This window comes from Megalopta genalis, chromosome 1 (assembly GCF_051020955.1).
Source record: "Megalopta genalis isolate 19385.01 chromosome 1, iyMegGena1_principal, whole genome shotgun sequence".
NCBI lineage: Eukaryota > Metazoa > Arthropoda > Insecta > Hymenoptera > Halictidae > Megalopta > Megalopta genalis.
The window spans coordinates 17,209,124-17,230,725 of NC_135013.1; the positions used below are offsets into that span (position 1 = coordinate 17,209,124).

The following is a 21,602-nucleotide window of genomic DNA, read 5'->3' on the forward strand; positions in this document are numbered from 1 at the left end:
CGACGTGTGCGGGCTCGGCGGTGCGTTCTCTCCCTCGATATATTTTCGATCTATTTTTGCCCGGTAACACGCCGGTCGACCGATGAGACGCGTGCACGTGCTTCGACGCGCCGCTGATTCAAGATCAATTAGAAAATCCGAACTTACTAAAAATAGTGTTCAAAATTGACCGCGTTCCGTGCTTCTTCGCGAGAAAGCGCCCCGTGCTCGACGGCCGAGCAAAACCGATGGCAATTTTATTCGACGCGCTCGCGAGAGCAGCGCAGGGCCACATCGAGGCCCGTTGATTATGTATTTAGCGTTGCGGATGCATATTTCATTCGTAGATACGAATCGCCGCGGCGCTTTTTTGAGCGGATGGTAGTCGGTTGATCGCGGGTTTTATGCATTTATATCGCGATAATTGTCTTGACGGAATTATCGGATACGAATCGTGTAGCAACAATGATAAATTTTGTTGTAACTTCCAAATCTCTCGACGCAATTTATACTATGTACTTTCGAATTGAATCACTGTATATATTATAAATAATAATAATAATAATAACAATAAATAGAAATAATAAATAAAATATATTATAATACAATAAAATATTTACTAAATTGATAAATACAATATATTATAATAAAATAAAATATTTACTAAATTAATAAATACAATATATTATAATGAAATAAAATATTTACCAAATTAACAAATAATGCGTAAAGCCGCGTTATTTTTTATGTATTGACATGATTAAACGAAAAAAAGTACGTTTTTACCAAACTTCTGTTTGCTAGAGTTAACATCGAAAGATCTTATTTTGCCAAAAGATCCGCGGTCTAGTAATCAGTGTAAAATCCGTTTCTGAGATTGTTCGAAACGTTTCTGCGGCAGTTTCATCACGTCCAAAATTACGTTTAGTCGCAGTTTTTTCCTCCATCCGAGAACTCGTGACAATCGTAAAAACTTACTAAATTTAAAAGTGCTACGCAAACGAACGACACCGTGACATTCGACGAAATTAATATTAGCGGTGGTGAAAGGTTAACGTTCGCCGGGCCGGCCGGTACAACGAAGAAGATTCCGTAACTACTTGGTCGGATAAAAGATTCACGCCGGCTCTACCGAACGATGCAAAAAGGAAGACTATGATACGGTGGAAAAAGACTTTCCGATCAATTCGTAGCTGTGTCGGCATTCTTAGAGCGTGATCGCGATCACGCCAACGTTTTGTACTTGTCGTCCGGAGTTCTCACACGGGTCACGGAACTCTTTAAAAACCGCTCTGCAACGGAAATGAGGCAATTTCCTCCGCGAGGCAAAGGTTGAGCGGATTCTTCGGGGATCTAGCCTAACGATCTATCAGCCTGACGATCTAACTAACGAATATGTGTGCGCGCCGATCGCGATGGAATCGGGGGAATGATGATGGAAGGTGCGAGGCAATTAAAACGTGGTTCAAAGTGTAATGCTATATTTCCGATAACATACAGAGTTTACATCGAGGATGAGCGCTATTTAATGCAACGCCGACACGATAGCGCGCATAAAACTTCCTCGCGCTGGCAGCCCTTTAATTATGAAAAAAATAGCGATATCGTGGCAATGCTGATCGAGTGAAAAATACAATAAACGTGAGAGGTGATTTTTCCCACCACATGTTCTAGGTACGATACTTATTTGGCAACAATCAACAACAATTGGGATCAAAGGTCATGCGTGGTAGCAGCGCCCGCTCGCACGCTCGCGCGCGGTCGCGCCTATTTCACGAGATTTTTCGAATTTTTACCATAATAAATTTGCTATCCGTCCAGGCGGTACCATTTATAATCGTTGATCCCGGAGGGGGGGTTACGTAAGAACATTAACGCAGTTCTTGCGTTCCTCTCGATGTAGCCTGAGCTGTCGCCGATCTACGAGTAAACTTGCATTTTGCGCGCTCGCGATACCATCGCGAATAATCGAAAGCTGTGTGTGCGCAGCGTCCGCTTCTCGCGCGATGTCCGAGACGATCTCAACAATCTACGCTTTCGAACGCACGGTACAGAAAGGCGAAACGATTCCGAAAAACAAGCTCTCAAAGCCCCCGAAAACCGTCCGATAAACCGTCATCGCGGCGTCGAGCCCCGCGCCGTCGAATAATTTTTCTTAAGAGCGGCTTGGCGGCGACGGGGCCAACGGGAAAACGAAGGAACCATGCTCGTGTCTACGGGTGGAAAGTATTATCTGGAAGTGTCTGACAACTCGATACATCGTAGAACAGTAGACGAGGGGAATCCGGACGCGCGGTTTACCGGAGGACCTTCCTCGAGAAACATCAAGAAAAGCATCGTCGATCTTTGGTAAATGCTTTTGGGGAGCATCGATAACAAACAGATCTCCTTTCCGATTCGGGTCTCCGCGGCAGAAGACTTATTGAACCCACGAAGCAGGTACCCAGAGCGGCTCCGATTCTACTCGGTGAACCGCGTTGACCAGTTGCTCGAACGCCATCGGTAGGTCAGCGTTCACTATCACCTCGTCGAACAGGTGCGAATAGAGAAACTCTATCCTGGCCGCGCTGTGCAGGATCTCGTGGTACTCCTCGTTCTGCGGAACACCGACGCAATCAACTCGCGATCAGACTACGAGACAGGCGTGGGCAGATTGCCCTGCGGGGCATTGTTCTGGCTCCGTTGGAAGCAGAAGCGCCGAAACTCCGGCAGGGAACAACATATTTCGACTACAGCGAGGTTAAATTTTTGGAACAGGAAATTATCGCGAACGTTAGAGCTAAATCAACCAGTTAGCTGTGTGTGACGGGTATACTCGTCGCGCGTAAGAAGTAGTGACCATTGGCTATTCGAGTTGTGAGTTTAAGGAAAACAAAAACATATTCTCAAATTTCAAGATGCTCAGAATATTTCGAGGCCAATCCTGCACGAAGTTGTTTACATTGTTATAAAAATAAAATTAGAAAAGAATCACGGTATTGGTGTTCGACGTGCAAAGTGCCATTATACAGGGTGTCCTCGGATCATTTGAAGCAACTTCTTCCTTTACAAAAATTTTCTCCGAGGCACCGTTAATGAGTTATTAACGATAAAACAGTGACCAATAAGAATCGAGTACGGCTGACGCGAGGCGGCCCAGCCAACCGGCGCACGAAGCCCAGTTCCGCTCGGTCGCTTCGCGCCAGCTGAGCTCGCCTCTCATTGGTCACTGTTTTCCGTTAATAACTCGTTAATGGTGCCTCGGAGAAAATTTTTGTAAAGGAAAAAGTTGCTCCAAATGACCTGAGGAACCCGCCACTTTCGGATTGCGAGACATTTTTGGGACACTCTCTATATTGTTCCTTGCTTTGCTAAATACCACTCTCTCTACAGCAGCAATTTGAATTTTTAACTTTTATAAGTATTTGATTGCCCCTGGGTTTTTCGTTTATTATGTGTATGGTATATGTTAACGTCGAGTGAATAAGTAAATATTAGTAATAAAATTGTTAATTTTATCAAATAAAACCGTCTTTTCGATCGAATATTTTAACAGCGACACTTTAACATTGTGTTCGACGAGTATACTCGTGATCGCTTGATTCTCGCGACACATATAGGTGCGCGCTCTGAAATGGTGGCGCCACAGCTAACTGGTTAAGAAATATGGTCGTAGATTGCATCGTGTTCGAATGCCTCTGTCAAGGTGTTGCGCCCTCGATCGAAGGTCACTTGTTGCCCACGCCTGCTCCAACCGAAGGGATATTTACCGTGAAGCCGCGGGAGTTGCGCTCGTCGAAGGTCGACCTAGCTTTCGCGTCGTTCCTAGTCTCCTTCAGTATCTCGAACCTCGGCGGTTTAATGTATATCACGTACGGTTTCGTTTGTGGCGTTCGTAGCATCTTGAGGGCCTGATAGTGCGGGTTCAAGAGGCACACGTAGCCGGCGTTTATCAGGGAGCTAACGCTCTCGGAACTGGTACCGTACAGGTTGCCCTTGTACTCGCCGTATTCTATAAACTTGCCGGCGGCGATCTCCTCCTCCATCTTTTCGCGGGTCACGAAATGGTACTCTTTGCCGTTGATCTCGCCCGGTCTCGGTGGTCTCGAGGTATCTGAAGAGAAACGTGCGTGTGTCACCGTGAAGGCGTGGCGGTCCAGGTAATGGTGTCGACATTAGAGATGGAATAAAGAGTGTTCCAAGCGGAGTCGAATCTGACTAGTGTTCAAAATCGAAACTGATGAAACGAAACGCAGACAATCGGATCCCATATCTAGCTAGATAGAATGAAGGTCGATGGAGTCGAGAATGGCGCGAGGCTTGGGTCGTCGAGCACGAGAGAAGGGTCGCGGGTGACTCGAACTTACAAGGCACGGGCGTCTTGTACTTATCGGGATCGGCGGCCATGAGTCGCCTCTTGAGCTCGTTCCTGCCGACTCCCGGTGGCCCGATCAGAACCACCGGCCGGTATAGACCTGGCCTCGGGTAGAGCTTCGCGACCTCTTCGTAGGTCGGTATCTCTTCTCGGTCGAAATCGTCGTTCTCTGCAGCTACATACATGATTTTTTTAGTTTTTACTCCCTGCAAGTTGCACTTTGTGGGCGAGGCGTGCAAAGAGGTACTGGGACGGGGGCACAATGAAGGCAAAGGCACTGGAACAGAACACAAGCCTAACCGACGGTTAGGTCGTCAGGCCAACACCCGTTAAGAACAGCAGCCTGGACCAGCTCCGATAGGATCGTCTATCTAGTAGCGATTCTCGACGCTCTTTTAGTCAGCATTAACGTTTGACATTAATGTTAGCCGAACGCGTTAATGTTGCGCATGCCATCGGACTTGCAAAACATCACTAAAACTACAAATACATATTTAGAAACGTCAAGAACAATATCGCGAGCGTCTACTACCAACGTTTCCCAAACGTCTCACGTGCGAATCGCGGGTTCCCGCCGTTTAGGAAACGCTGTTAGGATCGTTTTACGTACTTTGTCACGTTCGAGCGTGAAACCGAACGACTTACTTATATTGTCGTCACGGGTTTGATCCCTCTGTTGCCTCTCGAGGATAATTCGTCTTTCCTGAAGAGCTCTACTGGGGATCAAGCCAGCTCTCGTATTTCGATCACCCTCGCGTCTCGCCTGCCACCTATTTCGAAACGAATGCAATTGGAACGTGATTCTTTCGGTGCCGTGCGCGCGTACAAGCAACGAATCAAGCGATTGGAGTCGTACCAATAAGCGTCATCCTGGCTGACGATGTGAAGAACGTCACGCTTGGTAAAGTCGAGTCCAGCCTCTTTGCAAGGTATGTACAGATCGTCCCACGCCTTGTACGAAAAATGCGCTCGGACTCGAACCTATCGCGCAAACAGAATCATTCGTCTTCCCGACGTTCTCGAGATTCGCTCGAAAACCTCGTCGAACCCGGGATACTACACGTTTCCCGAAGACTTTCGATTCGACGAGGTCGACGGCAAAGAATTCGGCTCCTCCGTAACGTACCTTACTCTCGCGAAAACCTCCTTTGCTGTCCGCCGGGACTATTTTAAACGTGATCGTACCTTCGGAATTTTGCTGGAAAGAGACACGCAACTTTTACCCTTGTGATCCCGTCCTTCGCTCTCATTTATTTGCAATTTATAACAACGCACCCCGAGACAAGAAAATGGCACAGCGTACTTCCGCGAAATTGTTCACGCTTCGCAGTAGATGAAGATCTCATATTGAATAATTTTGAGGAGTTAGAAGATTAACAAGTGGAAGCAATTTGAAGACACGGATTTCATTTCCATAATAAGCTACTATACAGGGTGTCCCAAAAATGTCTCGCAATCTGGAAATGGCGGGTTCCTCGGATCATTTGAAGCAGCTTCTTCCTTTACAAAAATTTTCTCCGAGGCACCGTTAACGAGTTATTCACGAAAAACAGTGACCAATAAGAATCGAGTACGGCTGACGCGAGGCGGCCCAGCCAACCAGCGCGCGAAGCCCAGTTCCGCTCAATGGCTTGGCCGCCTCGCGCCAGCTGAGCTGGGATTCGACCGCCTCGACCGCTGGCGCCGTTGGCTCGGTCGCCTCGCGCTAGCTGAGCTCGCCTCTCATTGGTCACTGTTTTTCGTTAATAACTCGTTAACGGTGCCCCGGAGAAAATTTTTGTAAAGGAAAAAGTTGCTTCGAATGACCTGAGAAACCTGCCACTTTCGGATTGCGAGACATTTTTGGGACACTCAGAATTGCCCATTTTTTAGTGGAATCTGAGCGTCAGAATTTAACCCCTTGCCATACTTTGACGAGTCTGGTACCTGATAGAGATTTCTAGTAATAACCTGTTAAGTATGAATGTTATTCCGTTCTTTTTAGTCTGAATAAAATCCTGATTTCTTGTCATCGATATTCAAACGTTTCAGTAAACGTAAACACGCAATAAATATAAATTGTCTTTCTTCTTATATTGAGAATTATCACAATCGAAAAACTTCTAATTATTGAGACTACGAAGAAAATGGCGCTGCAAGGGGTTAATCGGCCAAGAGTTTGGAAACGCGCCGTCTTCTTGTCCAGGAGTGCATAAGACAGGAAGTGAAAGAAGTCTGCGCGACCTACCAGTATCTGGAGAACACAGTTTGGAGTCTTCCCTTCGACGCTGATGCCGTTGACCTCGCAAATCTCGTCTCCGACGTGAATGAGGCCGGATCTATCGGCCGCGCCGCCGTGCATTATTCGCGCTATCACGATCTTGCCGGTGACTTCGCACGTTTTTAAGGTCGCCCCCTATCGTGAATGCGCAAGCTAGTATTTTGATTGCGTTGCGAGGCGCGCGTGCTCGGGAGCACCGTCCGTTTCTCATGAGAAATGAAATCGAAACGGAACGAAACAGAGAGAACGAAAAGAAACAGAATCGAAATCGCGCGCTCGATCGAAGTCGCTCGAAGCCGTCCGCGTTCATAGTGGCGGACACAAACACACACTGTTCGTTGCTGAAAATCCCTCGGGTGACGGCCGACGACGAACTTCGCGAGGTTCCGAAGAGAATTCCGAACTTCCGAACCGCGTTCCGGATCGCTCCGAGGGATTTTCGACACTCGCGCGAGGACATGCGGGACAATAACAGAGGATACCAATGTGATTTACGATGGAGAAATATCGTTTTATTTACAAGCAAAAAGTCACAAACAGAACGCAAACGGAACAACAGAAACTAACGGGGACGCAGGTTGGTGTGGAAATCAAAGATGAAAGCGAAATTAATTAAATTAGTCTGGCGGGGGGAGAGAGAAGAAGAAAACAGCGGTATTCTATTTACAGCGCGGTTCGTTCACGCTCTCTATTCTCATTCCAGTATTAGAGCTGGCGTGTACGTGTGCGTGTAGGTGTGTACGTGTGTGTGTGTGTATGATCAGAGAGGGCCGATCGGACCGAGAACTAAAGAATCGAACGAACCAAACAGAAAAATGAGAGATGACAACTACAAAAGTAATCGTTGTTACTGCGAATCGATGTGATTACGCGTGAAACGTGTTACAGGCCTGTGTAGATGTTTCGGCTTGAAGGCGACTTACCACGATCGGTTCAAGGCCGGTGCCACACTTCGAAGCAAGTTTGACGATGAAAGAAACACGTGATTACTTGAGAAGTGTTCTGAGCATCGCATACCGCGATACTTCAGGATACGTATTCGATACTACGAGATATACTGTGTTACGGGGCCACGGCGCGCTCTACGTCGGTACAAAGGATTAATCAGGATCAACTCCCATGCAAAATCGACGTGATTTTACGGTGTTGCAAGTTTACGTTACGCTATCATATACATATATACAGGGTGTCTCGGTAACTCTGTTACAAAGCGATATCTCGATTATCGTTAATGATACGCGGAAATGCTTGAAGAACAAATTGTTTGATTCGAAGGGACACATGTTTTGGTGGAGATCATTTTTTTGTAAAGGTCATATTTTTTGAGATTTCAAGGTCGTCGATGCTTTTTCAAATGGGATTACATATTTCTATTATTATATAATGATAGCTAAGATCAAGACGAATCCAATAACCTATAATATCATGACCTTCGTGTAACCTTGGGTACGAAAAATAAAGAAAAATTTAGACATGGACAACACGTTTATTGATACCAAATGCCAGCATGTTTATATATATATGTTATGTTCCTTTCGGTAGACATCACGCTTTTTGGTATAACGTTTTGGTACGGAGTATGGAGCTCTGTCAGAGTTTTCATAATCGAATTGATAAATGTCTTGAAGTCAATGGAAATAATTTTGAACATTTATTACAATAATTTTTTCATTGTTGATCTCCCTGTTATAGTTATTTCATTATGCGTGTCCATGTCTAAAAATTTCTTTACTTCTCGTACCCAAGGTCACACGAAAGTCATGGTATTATAGGTTATTAGATTCGTCTTGATCTTAGCGATCATGATATAATGATAGAAATATGTAATCCCATTTGAAAAAACATCGATTATCTAGAAATCTCAAAAAATATAACCTTTATAAAAAAATGATTTCCACCACAACATGTGTCCCTTCGAACCAAACAATTTGTTCCTCAAACATTTCCGCGTATCATTAACGATAATCGAGATATCGCTTTGTAACAGAGTTACTGAGACACCCTGTATATATGTACGTATAGTTCGTTAGTACAGTTCGCTATCTCCTGTTATTAATGCTATCACGACCGTGATGTATAATCAAGCTTTCACTTTTACCGTGTTAATCGAGCGTAAAAACTTCAAAGACAGTCTAACAAAAGTAAGCGCCGGACAAGTGTAAGGCCTATCTATGACGTACCAAGGGCTCGTTCGACTTCACCAACTGCACGATCTTCACCGTTTCCTCGTCCTCGTCCACCTCCAGAGGGATCTCTGGCAAGCGGGGGTAGTAGTCTTTCTGGGCGACCGCGTCGTGCGCGCACAAAAGACCCTGCGACAAACCGGGCTCTTATCGGCGCACCCATTTTCAGCGTCTGGTTCGAAGGACCGAAGACGACTACAATTCCTCCTCGGTAATTCGACAACATTGACGCTAGCTTCGCCGACCTTTGCAACTTATCGAAAACAAGAATGTACTTGCTCCTAAACAATATGGCCGATAGGATGGAGAAGAGGATGCCTTTTGATAAGAGGACTACAACGAATGCTCCCTAATTTTTCTTCAGCTTTTAAACAAAAATGGACGATTACAAAAACAAGGTACAAGGCTCGAATAATCCTCCTCTTCCCAAATTGTCCATTTTTGCTTGCAAGTTGAAGGAAAATTGGGGGAAATTAATTTTTCTTCAGCTTTTAAACAAAAATGGACAATTACAAAAACAAGGTACAAGGCTCGAATAATCCTCCTCTTCCCAAATTGTCCATTTTTGCTTGCAAGTTGAAGGAAAATTGGGGGAAATTAATTTTTCTTCAGCTTTTAAACAAAAATGGACAATTACAAAAACAAGGTACAAGGCTCGAATAATCCTCCTCTTCCCAAATTGTCCATTTTTGCTTGCAAGTTGAAGGAAAATTGGGGGAAATTAATTTTTCTTCAGCTTTTAAACAAAAATGGACAATTACAAAAACAAGGTACAAGGCTCGAACAATCCTCCTCTTCCCAAATTGTCCATTTTTGCTTGCAAGTAGAAGGAAAATTGGGGGAATTTACTGTACTAAAACTAAGGGTGGGATCAAGTTCGATATTTTCGAGTCAATTCCAATGACTAAGTCTCGTTTCATTGGTTTCGATTACTGCTAAAAAAAACAGTAAAGTTTCAATCAGTGTACTTGCTATGCAATCATTTCGCACAAGTTGCTTTCAAACTCTAGGATGAGTACCTGCAGGTTCGAAATCGTAAGTTCGATGTTGCAGATATTCGAATCCTACAGTATCATTCTCATTATTAGTCGTTTCGTACATATGTATGTAATCGTAAAAAGTTCGTATCTACTCGGAGTTCGAGTACGCTTGGAAGTTCTGTTTAAGTTCATCAAAATACTTACAAAAGAGTTCGAGCCTGTTCGAAACTATTGCATTCCTTTTTTAGAAATACTCGTGGAACGCTCGAAACACAGCTAGATTCGTAACCTGCTTGGAACGTATACTTGATCCCATCGCTAACTACACAACACCGTTGCTACAAATCCAAGAGAAGCTAGCCGGAATGCTGGCGGAAAGAAAAGAGGATCGGCGTGGCCACTGATGGTACCTGTATGTGCGGCTTTTGGAGAAGATGAAAGAGCTCCTTGCACTCTTTCGAGATGTGCGTTTTGGTCGACAGCAGATCCAGAACCTCGATGTCGATGTCCATAGAGTTGGATAGAACCGGGAAGAACTTGTCGTCCTTGACATTGTTCACAATTTTATTGTGCACGTTGACCAACGCGTTCAATTCCTTGGACTGCAGCAGATCGCTGAGGAAGCCGAACTCCTCGTCCGTGCAGCTCGGTATTTCGCTTTTGTTCTCCTGAAGAGAGTTCAGGAGCCTGGACAACGCTGGAAAACGAGACAACGAAATTACCATGAAAGACGCCGCCCGTGCTCGTTCGTTCGTCGGTCGGTTCGTTCGTTCGTTATTGGAATTATATCGGGCAGGAGGGGTTTTGTTATCGGAGTCGGGACAGCGTTGTTCGAGCACGGCTCGGAAACGTCCGGTGCACGACACATTTACCTCCTGATCGATAAATTAATTTCCTGCGACCGTTCGGTGCCGAGCTTCTCCTTCGCCTTGTCCGTCCACGGGAAAGAAACGAAATGTCCGTACCATTGTACGAAAGCCGAGCGTTTTTTCGCCTGTCGCGTAGCGCGCTTTCGTACACGCGTGTTCAAACAACCCTCGTCGTTTCGTCTGTTTACCGGATGATCTGTAGATTATGGCCAGCTATACGGACGCGATTCGAGCCGAATATCAAATCGATCCAACGAGGATTCTGTTGCCGCAGTGAACGCCGATACACGGCTATTATGCTGCAATAAAGTCCAAGAATGATCGAAACAACGAGAACTCGAGGGAAAATGGTACTCCGATCTATAAAACGGGAAAAGTGACAGCGGATTGTTGAATCGTGTAATTATGTTATATATTATATTATATATTATATATATTATATATTATATTTTATACTATTATATTATATTATATTATATATATTATATATTATATTTTATACTATTATATTATATTATATTATATATATTATTATTATATTATTATATATATTATAATTATATTATATATTATATATCCCCCTATTATAGTATGAACCGAAATAAAGAAGGAACGCGAAAAATATAGCGGCACATGACAACTAAACAATGGATCTAGATCTTGGTAGATCTAGACTTCGTTCGCCATTGTTTGTTGTACTTAACTTTCACGTGTTTCTAATTTTTGTGGCAGTTTTTCACGACGATGTTGAAAGAGCTAGCGATAACTTTTTTTATGCTGCTGTTCCGAATCCACCCTTATATTCCCTTGGTCGATAGCATCGTATAAAACTTCTGTGAAAAAAAACTATAGACTGCCTGAAGTTAGAAAAACAATAACATCGGATTGGATTATTAATAACTCTTGCGGCAGTCGTGCGAAATATTATTGAATGAGAATATTCCGACAACAATGAAACGAATGGTGTACGGTGGGGTGGGACGAAGTTTATGACCTGTATTTCGAAATAGAGAGCCTTGATGTACACCAGCGACCATAGAAAAACGTTAAATTTTGTTCCGGCATAAATCTGACCCAGTGGAGACGACGATCGTTCGAATTTCTGGTAAGATTTAACAACAGGTAAAACCGAGGATTGCTAGCAGACAAAAATAGCAGCGGAGCACCTGTCTTTAACGCGGTGCGTTCGCCGTGCGTAAGATACGATTGCGTTTAATCGAGGCGAACCGAACCGATCCGCTGCGAACCGAACCGAGACGAACCGAACGGCGCCGAACCGGGACGAGCGTAACCGGTAAAAATCCACGCCTTCGCGACGCACCACGAGGCCATCGCTATTTTCAAAATCTCAACGTCGGCACACGCAACCGCCTGTCGTGTTCGAAAACAAATGACGGCCGAACGGAACACCACCGTGGACCCGATAAAACCGATAAACACGTTAACGTTCGCTCCGGCGAGGTAGGTTTCGCTGGCGGGTGTAATAACGATTACTCACCGGGATCCCAATTCACGTTTTCCATGACGAGCGCCGCTGTCATAATTTCATTCCAGCTCGAAAAGTACCGACGACTGGGTTTCCCGGCAGCTCTCGAGGCTCGGCGACGAGAAGAAGCAGGCTGACAACGGCAGAGCGTTCTCGTAGCACGCGATATCGGGACGAGAGACAGCGGAAATTCAGGTCAGTCGCGATGCTTATTTCGAGCGGATTGCTGCTGGCCAGCGCCGCGAATAACCCGGTAAAATAGTTTCTTGTTTCGCGTCCGCGGCTGGAATATCGTTATCATAGCGAGAATAATCCGTTACGTAAGCGCGGCTGTCACTCGACACGGGGTTGTATGACGAGCGCGGCTAGATTCGTCTGCTCTCTCCGCATCACGCCGACCGATGCGATGCGACGCGACCAACTACTCCTCTTCCCCTCTTCAATCGGCCGAAGATTCTCGAGCCACGGTCATATTTTCCTATCCCGGGCTGGCACAACACACACCCTCGCGGACCCGTTTCTTCTCCTCTCCGCGAACCAGCCAGCACAGCCCGATTCAACCGATACTCGCGAAATTCTCCAGGATTTTCGTCGATTTTCCCGTTTGCTCCCGACACGGCGCGCTACCCACGGAAGCCATCTTTAAAGGCGCCACTGCTTCCACCACCGCCGCGATCTCTCCCTCTTCCTCCCTCTCTCTCGCTCGCTCGCTCGCTCGCTCCCTCCCTTCCACTCCGGCATCGCCACCCCTCAACGTGTGCTTCCCTTTATTCGATACTCGGTCTATTTATTTCGATCCATACTTTTCGTTTTCTGCCCTCGCGTTTACGTCGACGCCTTTTCGAACGGCCGAACAACACCTTCGCCGTTCCACGAGCTGTCGTCCGTTCACACCTTTTCGTTGTCTCTCCCTCTCGCCACCCTTGGTAATCTATATTTTCGCGGGAGGGGGAACGTGGGGGAGAAGGAGAGAGAGGAAAGTGAACCCGTAACCTTTCCTACGAACCTTTTGCAATATTTTCATCCGGGTTACCAGACCTCTTTGTCTTCTAAACTAGGGTTTAGAAAAATATGATATATTACTGGATACGTTCTGTACGAATGTATTACATAAAGGAAAATGATCGAGGTACGGCACGGTGCTTGAAATAGATTTTCTGCAGGTGAAATGTTAATGCCGATCAAATATTAAGAATATTGAATCTTTCATATTATTTGTCCCGCATCGCATTATTTAGTGAATTCTAAATTGGTTATTTTATTTTTCATATATTTTGAAACTGCTTAAGTAATATACGATGAAATTACTAGCAGAGATAAATTAAATGTACTTGAGAATGTTTTCCGCAGCTTGCGGGAAAGGTAAACGATTAATCCTGTTCGAATTGTCCAACCCCGTCCGTCGCTCCGATGTGTCTAGCAGATTAAATGTTTGAAATTGCGCGCGGTTCAAATCGTCTATCTCGTTCGCGCCGTCGCTACCGCGCGGCAGCACCGTCGGCTGTGTATACATGCAGTTGTCTGCACGAAACGTCTCGCCGCTAGGTCCCGAATGTTTTGTGAATTTTGTGTTGTTTTCCCGTGTGAAATTTTTGTTGGTGATCGTTGCAAGGAACCCGTGATTTTCCGTTTGTTCAGTACCGGTAAGATCATCGACTTCTTTCTACTTTTGCCGAGCAACCCGAGTCGAAATTTGACATGGCGTTGACACACGCATACACGCACAATCATCCGTCGATTTTTCGACGAAAATTCTCTGTCCTCGTGGACCGTTCGGCGTACATGTATATATGTCGGTTTTCGCGTGCGACGTACGCGCGGTTTCGAGAAAAGACGCAGCGTCCATGTGATCTCGGTCGCGCGATAAATCCCCTCGATCACCGACATCGGCACACGCGTATTTCTCGTGTCTCTTGGATCCACAAGTGGTTGTGTACCGCGCGAGTTCCATGCAAACTTGATCTTTACGAATTCGACGACAGCCGATTCAATTCCCGAATTTCTTCGTGGCAGATCGTTGTCGGCGAACGGTCATCGACTATTTCCATTTCTTGCTTAGAAGCTGTGCGCGGCAAGCAAAGGAATATATGCTCGCTGTAATTAAGGGTTAGTTGGTTCTATTAACCCCCGGAAGGCGGTCCATATTGACATATCTTCGGTCCACAAACTTTTCTAAGTAACTTTTTTATCTTTTTTTTTTCTCAGAACAGCATTAACATCGTCGTTGAACTTAATACGAATAAGTTGTAATCTAAGCCGATCGTCAAAAGCTTGTAAATCCACTTGTAATTCCACTCTGTGGAATTCGGTCCAAATGGACCCAAGCACTATCGTCCGAGTGATATACTTTTATTCGTGATTTAGGTGTAGCGACCGTTGACGAATAAAACGATCGTTTGACGTTAGGTGATTATAACCGTCGTTAGTAAGGAAAGGGTTGAAAACATGGCGCGAAAGTATGAGCATGACCAACAGCATCGATATATGTGCACTCTAGTTGCGATGCGTTCGCGCAGCATGTACTTTAGTTCTAGGGAACAAATTGTAAATCGGAGAAACGCAATATCGTTGTAAGCCATTTTAACGATAAGCCAAGGCGGAGAACATGTTGTCAATAAAAGCTATACAACTGACATTAAAGTTTCGTTTTCATTTAACGAGTGAACTGTCTGTTTAAAATGTACTTTTTCGTTTGTTGCAGTTACCCCCGTTATCCCCGTTTATTTTTCATTCGTCGTTCTGGTAAGTTTCTTGATTTTTACCTTCTTCTTAATTTCCGTTTTTCCTTTTCTTTCTTTTTCATTTATCCTGCTAGTTCACATTATTTCTGAACAACCTCTACAGGCTTCTAATTCGTACAAACATTGCGTACAATACGTTTTTCCGTTTATTTCTTAACTGAATTACCGACTCTGTAGAAAATGCTCTAGTACAATAGCGGACTCTACCTAAATGGAACGGCCGGCTAGCGAACTACATCAGGCTGCAGCGCAGAAAGTGTAAGTCTTAAGAGACTGTAGACTGAACGTTTCGACCGAACAAATTTCATTGATCAATTTATTGCTTACAACTGTTTATTATTTAGAACAATTTTTCTTGTTAGCCCCGCGACATTGGGTCACCCCCGATTGGATATTTTATCAACTGGTTCTTTCAGTGCGAATAATTCTCATAAATAATTATTTACATAATTCTTGTGTCTGCTCTGCGATGCAACGACTGTGTATCTTTTTGCACTTGTGTATTAACGATCGGCGCGATTCGCGGGAAACGCGGACAATTTCTGCATTGCCAACCGAGTTACGGCTCCCGATATCAGTTTCGCGACCTACAGATGCCACGAGCGATCTCGCCTCGTTGCATTTCAGCCGGCTGCGATTCCCGTGCATTTTTTATGGGGACACGAGCGAGCGAACCAATCGGCAGGTCTGATCGACAAGTTTCGTAAATGGGAAAATCGGGGAAGTTCAATCGGCGGGGATACTCGATACGCGAGATACCGCCGGAGTAAACGTTATCCCGCGCCGCTCGAATCAACGCTCGGCGAGCGCATCATTCAAAATTTATCCTGAAAAATGCAAATATTGTTGCGGTAAAAAATTCGGATCGCACCGTTATTTCGGCGCGCGAGCGGCGCTCCGTCCGCCCCCCCCCCTCCGGCTAAACAGATTCGCGTTAAAAGCGTGGACATTGGAACGGCCTGTGACACGTACCGGCGTTAGAAACGCGAATAAAGGAGTGCCACGCTCGCCTAGTCCCGTTTTAAATCCATTCAAAGAACCGCGCCGCCGCGTCAAACACGCCGATGGAGATTTAACCAAGTTACCAGACTTTTTCGCGTTAAACGCCAGTCGCGTTTCCCTGCTTGCAAGGGATGCTGGACAAGCGACGATTTTAATGTGCTTTTAGCACGGCGCGTGCAATGCTCGGGAATACACAATGGCTCCAGAAGGAACGATGAGTTTTCGATTTTCGACGGATCGTCGATGTTCGAATTGCTATAATTTCCTAGAGACGAGTTGTATTGCGATGAACCTGAAATCATTTTAACGCTTAGCACTCCGAACCATTCTGGACGTTGGCTACCGGCTACTCAGCGCCAATTTTCGGCAGAAACGGGCGTTTACAGACCCTCGTATTATTTAGTATGGTTTTGGAACTAACTAACGTATTATAATGATGTTGGACTTATATGAATTTGGCTGAAATCGAGAAATTAGCAAAAAAATCAATATTTTATTTTTTGTTGTATTATTATATACAATTAATATTATTGTAATGTTATATGTATTGTAATATTATTATATATATATATATACATTACAATATTATTGTAATATTATTATATATATATACATTACAATATTATTATAATATTATTATATATATATATAATAATATTATTATAATATTATTATATATATATATATAATAATAATATTACAATAATATGAATACAATATATATTTTTGCAAAAAGATCAATATTTTATTTTTTGTTGTATTATTATATACAATTAATATTATTCTAATATTATATATATTGTAGTATTATTTGTCGTTGTAGTCGCTATCTATGCGAACTCTTTCTCTCGTCGCCTTGTTGCTTGGACGATATCACTATCATTGCTATCAAAACGATAAACTAACGGTAGAAGAAAACCTTCTACATCCGAGTGATATGCTAGGATTACGATGTCCCACGAGAGGGGACAGCGGAGTGTGCAAAGGGTTAAAACTTGAAGTCCGAACCTTCGCAAATACATCGCTCATTTCTTTCATAACATGCTTTTACACGATACAACAAGTATAAAATTGAAGACAGGTTCGCGTTATAACGCGTTCATAACGCATTCGCAAATCGAAACGTTTCGAAAAGCATTGCAAAATTGTTGTCATTAACGAAGCTTTCCTATTTTCGAAGAGATTTGAAGCTTCTCCATTTCAACGACTCCTTTAAACGTGGTGTACGATCTCTTTTTTAGACACCTTATGAAACATGAACGGAGGACAAGTTCTGTTGTGTAAATGTTCTCGTGTAGTTGTACCATTGTAAAGTATTCAGCGCAATTTTCATTCGAAGCTCGATAAAATGACAGAAAAAAGAAATCGTAAACCAAAGTTTAAAGTGGTTGTTGTCGAGTGGAGATTTCAATCTTCAAAATCTATGTTCGGATCAGTCACGTCAACAATTTTCCAATGTAATTTACAGACGTTTCTGTCTGTGATATATCAAGAAAGAGCGAGTGTTCGGTTTTCCATCTGCTATATTATGTAGAAACATGCTACAAGAAATTGAACGACGAACAGCAAAAGTGGAAGCATCGAGCACAAAAATAAGTACGATCCTTTTCTGAAGTTGTGCGATTGCGAAACGCGTTCGATCGAACATAAGCTACCCATTAACTCTAACCCTTTGATGACGAATTGCGTCATAACAACGACAACAGGATTTGCATGTTGTTGTAAATGTTTCGAACATGTAGTCTGATAATGCGCATGACGGGTAGATACATTGTTTATTGCGTGTCGTGGAAAACAAGTTTCGCCTGAATCCAAGAAAATCCGTCATTTTGAAAGCGCATTGAAACGAAACCGTGGATAAAAATTCCGTCCGAGTCGGGAGAGAGAAATGTATGTACTTTGATAAATCATCGTCCGCAAAGGATAATTATGTGGGATTTTCTTGGAGCGGTGCAGTTAACGTTCCGGCGAATTTTTCTCTCGACAAGTTAAGACATTAATACAAATTCGTGCGAGCCCATCACAGTTGACGACCGCTGTCGGCCCAGAGATGTTTTAAAACAAATGCCGCCGTCGCTTTTGCATTGCTCTACGAGGATTTGGATCACGGTCGCGTGAACGTTGATTTTCGTCTGCAACCGAGAAAAATTACTCTGTCGTTATCTCGACGTTCGTGCGATCACGGTCTTATTGTACAACGTGCAATTGTAATTTGTAGGGGAAAAGAAAGTCCGCACGAGAAATAGCTTTCGAGGAGTTGCGATGTTTCTTTCGGATATGCTTGAAAACCGTTGCGACGCTTCGATCGAGAAAGCCAACCGCACGCGATCGTTGTTTGACCAGTATTCATATTATTTCCGATTCTCGATGGAACCCGTTCGCTATTAATCGCGGGCAACGATTTTTCTTTTAAACGGTGAACGCCTAATTTCGAAACGATGGTTCATAGTTCGCGATAAGGAGACTATTTATCCCGCGATTCAGAGTGGATGCGAGGATGGGCGTGGTTTCGTCGCTCCGATTTCCACGGAGCTGGGTCAGTGCCCCGAGGGGCAATCTCTGTGCGAGCTTGATCTAAACGTAACGGGACTCGGTGGAAAAGAAGTTCGACAGAAATCGATCAAACGTAAGAAAAAGAGAAAATGCGTTCTCTGAGGAGGGTCGGAGAACCGGCAGATCTCTGTTAGGGATAGCCTTATGCGTGTATGCTATCTGGATGATGCAAACATCAGCCATTTTCTGCCGCCTGTAATATCGCGTCGGTTAACGACTGAATCTGCTGTTGCAAAATTCATTGGAAAGCTGCAGAATCGGCTGTTAATCATTGGCTTTGAAAAGACCATTGATCAACATCGTTAGGCAAAGTGCTAATTCCAACGGTTTCTTTCATAGCCACGGTGATTATTATTTCTTCGTTCTTAACCGCTGGCCGTGTGCCATTTTCTTCAACGTTACAATTTCAATTTACAGTCAATTCTCCCTAATTGACGCTCAGCTTGTACACAAAAATGGTCGATTTCGGAAGAGGAGATACGATTACAGTAAGTTCTCCCTAATTGACGCTCAGTTTGGGAACTAAAATGGAGAATTTGGAGAATTTCAATTTACAGTCAATTCTCCCTAATTGACGCTCAGTTTGTACACAAAAATGGTTAATTTCGGAAGAGGAGATACGATTACAGTAAGTTCTCCCTAATTGACGCTCAGTTTGGGAACTAAAATGGAGAATTTGGAGAATTTCAATTTACAGTCAATTCTCCCTAATTGACGCTCAGTTTGTACACAAAAATGGTTAATTTCGGAAGAGGAGATACGATTATAGTAAGTTCTCCCTAATTGACGCTCAGTTTGGGAACAAAAGTGGAGAATTTGGGAAGAGAAGGCACGATTATTCGAGCGTTGCACCTCGTTTTTATAATTGTTGACAATTGGCAACTATAAAAACGAACCGCAAAGCGTAAAAACAATCGTATCTTTTCTTCCGAAATTGTCCATTCTTGTGTACAATCTGAGCGTCAGTTAGGGAGACATTACTGTATTCGAGCCTTGCGGCTCGTTTTTATAATTACCGATTGTCAGAAATTATAAAAAACGAGGTGCAAAACTCGAATAATCGAATCTACTCTTCCCAAATTGTCCGTTTTTGCGCACAATCTGAGCATCAATTAGGAAGAATTTACCGTATTCCGAAGCGTGAACAATTTCGCGAAATACGCTGTCCCATTTTCTTGTCTCGGGGTGTGATGTTGCAAATTGCAAATAAATGAGACCGAAGGGCGGGATTACGAAGGTAAAAGTTGCGTGTCTCTTTCCAGAAAAAGTCCGAACGTTTTAAAATAGTCCCGGCGAATAGCAAAGGAGGTTTTCCGGAGAGTAAGGTACGTTTCGAAGAGCCGAATTCTTCAACAAAATAGAATTTCATTCCGACTTAAAGTAACGGAACAACATTCATACTTAACAGGTTCGTCGCCTCGTCTGACTCATCAAAGTATCGCAAGATCTTAATAATTTCTTTAATAGAACAAGGCAATCTTTGTTTTTAGTATGTCATCGTTCACTTTCATTCCTAGATCGTGTCAGCAGATGAATAAAGTTTCGTTTCGCTTTAAAATAAATGAATAACATTCGTATTTGGTAGATCACGTACGGAATCTTCTTTTTGTGCAAGGGATTAACCCTTTGCATTCGAAGCCATTTTAACTGTGAATCTAAAATGATTATATATGACAGAGCGCATTTTATGCGTGTGAAATTGAGTCTTGTGACTTATACAACAGTTCATACTTTCAACAATTTTTCAAATCTAAATTTCCTTGATGCAAGAATTATTTTGGAACGTGATATAAACATTATTTAGCGGTGCCTCGGGGTCACCGGTCGAGCGCGAAGGGTTAATAGACCTAGTGGCATTTATGCTTCACCTTTACCGGCAGGAATCTCTAGATCGCCGAAGTGATCGCCGAAGTTCTCCAGCTCTTCTGCTACCTAGAAAACAGTCTGCGATTTCATCCCGTTTAGCCGAGCGCTAACTATGCACTGCGACGCGCGGCAGACGTCGAAACCAATCGACGGGAAGTATGTTTGCATCGCGGGGGTAGTCGGGACGCTGATAAATACAAAGGAGGAGTTATATCGGCGTGTATCGTCGTCCGTTTGGCAGAACGAACGAACTATTCCGGGTCCGGTCTGTCCGAGACAGCGAGAGACAGCCGTTTTGCCGAAGGGTAGAGGCGGGCTGGTAGAGCGCAGCGCAGCGCGAGAGGCGTACTAGGTGTCAGGAAAGTGTTTTACTAGCCTTAATTTCGTGTGCTTTCGCAGCCAATATGTCGAGCAGTAAATTTCAAACTTTCCGGCGGGTTCCGCGTTTCGGTGTTGCGCGTTTTAGCGGATCCGCGGTTTTAACGACCCCGTCCATCCTCTCTTCGCATCCTCCGTATCCGTTGCATTCTCAAGGAACGTCCATGCGATATTAATTTCGTAAACAGCCAGCCAGCCACCGCTGCCCGCCGGCCAGCGATTTATTTGTCTGTCGAGCCGGCTTTATCCCCCGCTGGGGCGCGACTCGGGAGTCGATCGGCTTTGAAACGATGGGACAGGGTACGCTAACTTCGCTGATAATCGGTCGCTGCGAGCTATTCTTCATCGGAACGTTCAGCGACGCGGTCCGCGGCGCGAAGCTAAGTGTTAATACCGTTTGTGTTTGCTCTTTTCTTCCTCTTCTTCTTCTTCTTCTTCTTCCTCTTTCATTTCCTCGGGGTAGCGGAAATTCTATTGTTCCGGAGAACCCCTCGAAACCGGTTCCTCATTCTCATATTTTTCATAGACGTGTTCGCAACCTGACCTCCGTTTTCCAGTAACCGTGTTGAAATAATTTGTGGGGAGTTCGGGAGAGCACGATGGCGAAAGGAGCCGATGACGAAAGAAATTTCATTGCTAGAACACCATCAAGCGGGTCGAAGCTGTTGAAATACGCGTGGCCGGACGGCAAAAACTTGAAATTCGACTTCGGTACTGGAACCTCTTTCGGCCGGTCACAGTATGCGGTCCACCGAAGGCAAACAGACCGTGGAACAATGATGAGATATTGGATAAACGGCGTATAAAACCTGATAATGTCCGGTCGGGGACGGGAGGGCAAGGGGGGGGGGGGGGAGGGGCGATCAAGGGGACACACACCGGCGGCGCGGCAACGGAGAAACGGAAACGGGAGACGGTGAAGAAGCACGAGAACCGCGACGAATCGATGAA

General features: G+C 44.3%; 1 protein-coding gene and 1 long non-coding RNA gene across 5 annotated transcripts in view; one reads left to right on the plus strand and one right to left on the minus strand.

The window, feature by feature from the left end:
* Nucleotides 1-1,443: 1,443 nt before the first annotated feature.
* metro (membrane palmitoylated protein 7-like protein metro) lies at nucleotides 1,444-12,992 on the minus strand. 3 transcript variants are annotated; one of them, XM_033474932.2, is made up of 11 exons: nucleotides 12,124-12,992; nucleotides 10,167-10,453; nucleotides 8,774-8,905; nucleotides 7,517-7,543; nucleotides 6,561-6,728; nucleotides 5,460-5,531; nucleotides 5,190-5,314; nucleotides 4,979-5,103; nucleotides 4,326-4,628; nucleotides 3,729-4,072; nucleotides 1,444-2,575 (listed from the first exon to the last, which is right to left on the minus strand). In XM_033474932.2, exons 1-11 carry the CDS (start codon nucleotides 12,164-12,166, stop codon nucleotides 2,399-2,401), a joined length of 1,803 nt encoding a protein of 600 aa, XP_033330823.1. In that variant the 5' UTR covers nucleotides 12,167-12,992; the 3' UTR covers nucleotides 1,444-2,398. The 3 variants fall into 3 exon arrangements, with proteins under 3 accessions (XP_033330823.1, XP_033330837.1, XP_033330830.1); XM_033474946.2 differs by having other exon boundaries at nucleotides 4,326-4,508; nucleotides 12,124-12,989; XM_033474939.2 differs by lacking the exon at nucleotides 7,517-7,543.
* Nucleotides 12,993-14,859: 1,867 nt separating this feature from the next.
* LOC143259613 (uncharacterized) overlaps nucleotides 14,860-21,602 on the plus strand; it is a 96,072-nt gene continuing 89,329 nt past the window's right edge. Inside the window, exon 1 of one of the 2 annotated variants that reach the window (XR_013033625.1) lies at nucleotides 14,860-15,110. This is a non-coding gene — a long non-coding RNA (uncharacterized LOC143259613). The remainder of the gene's footprint in view (nucleotides 15,111-21,602) is intronic. The other variant, XR_013033626.1, reaches the window with a different exon arrangement.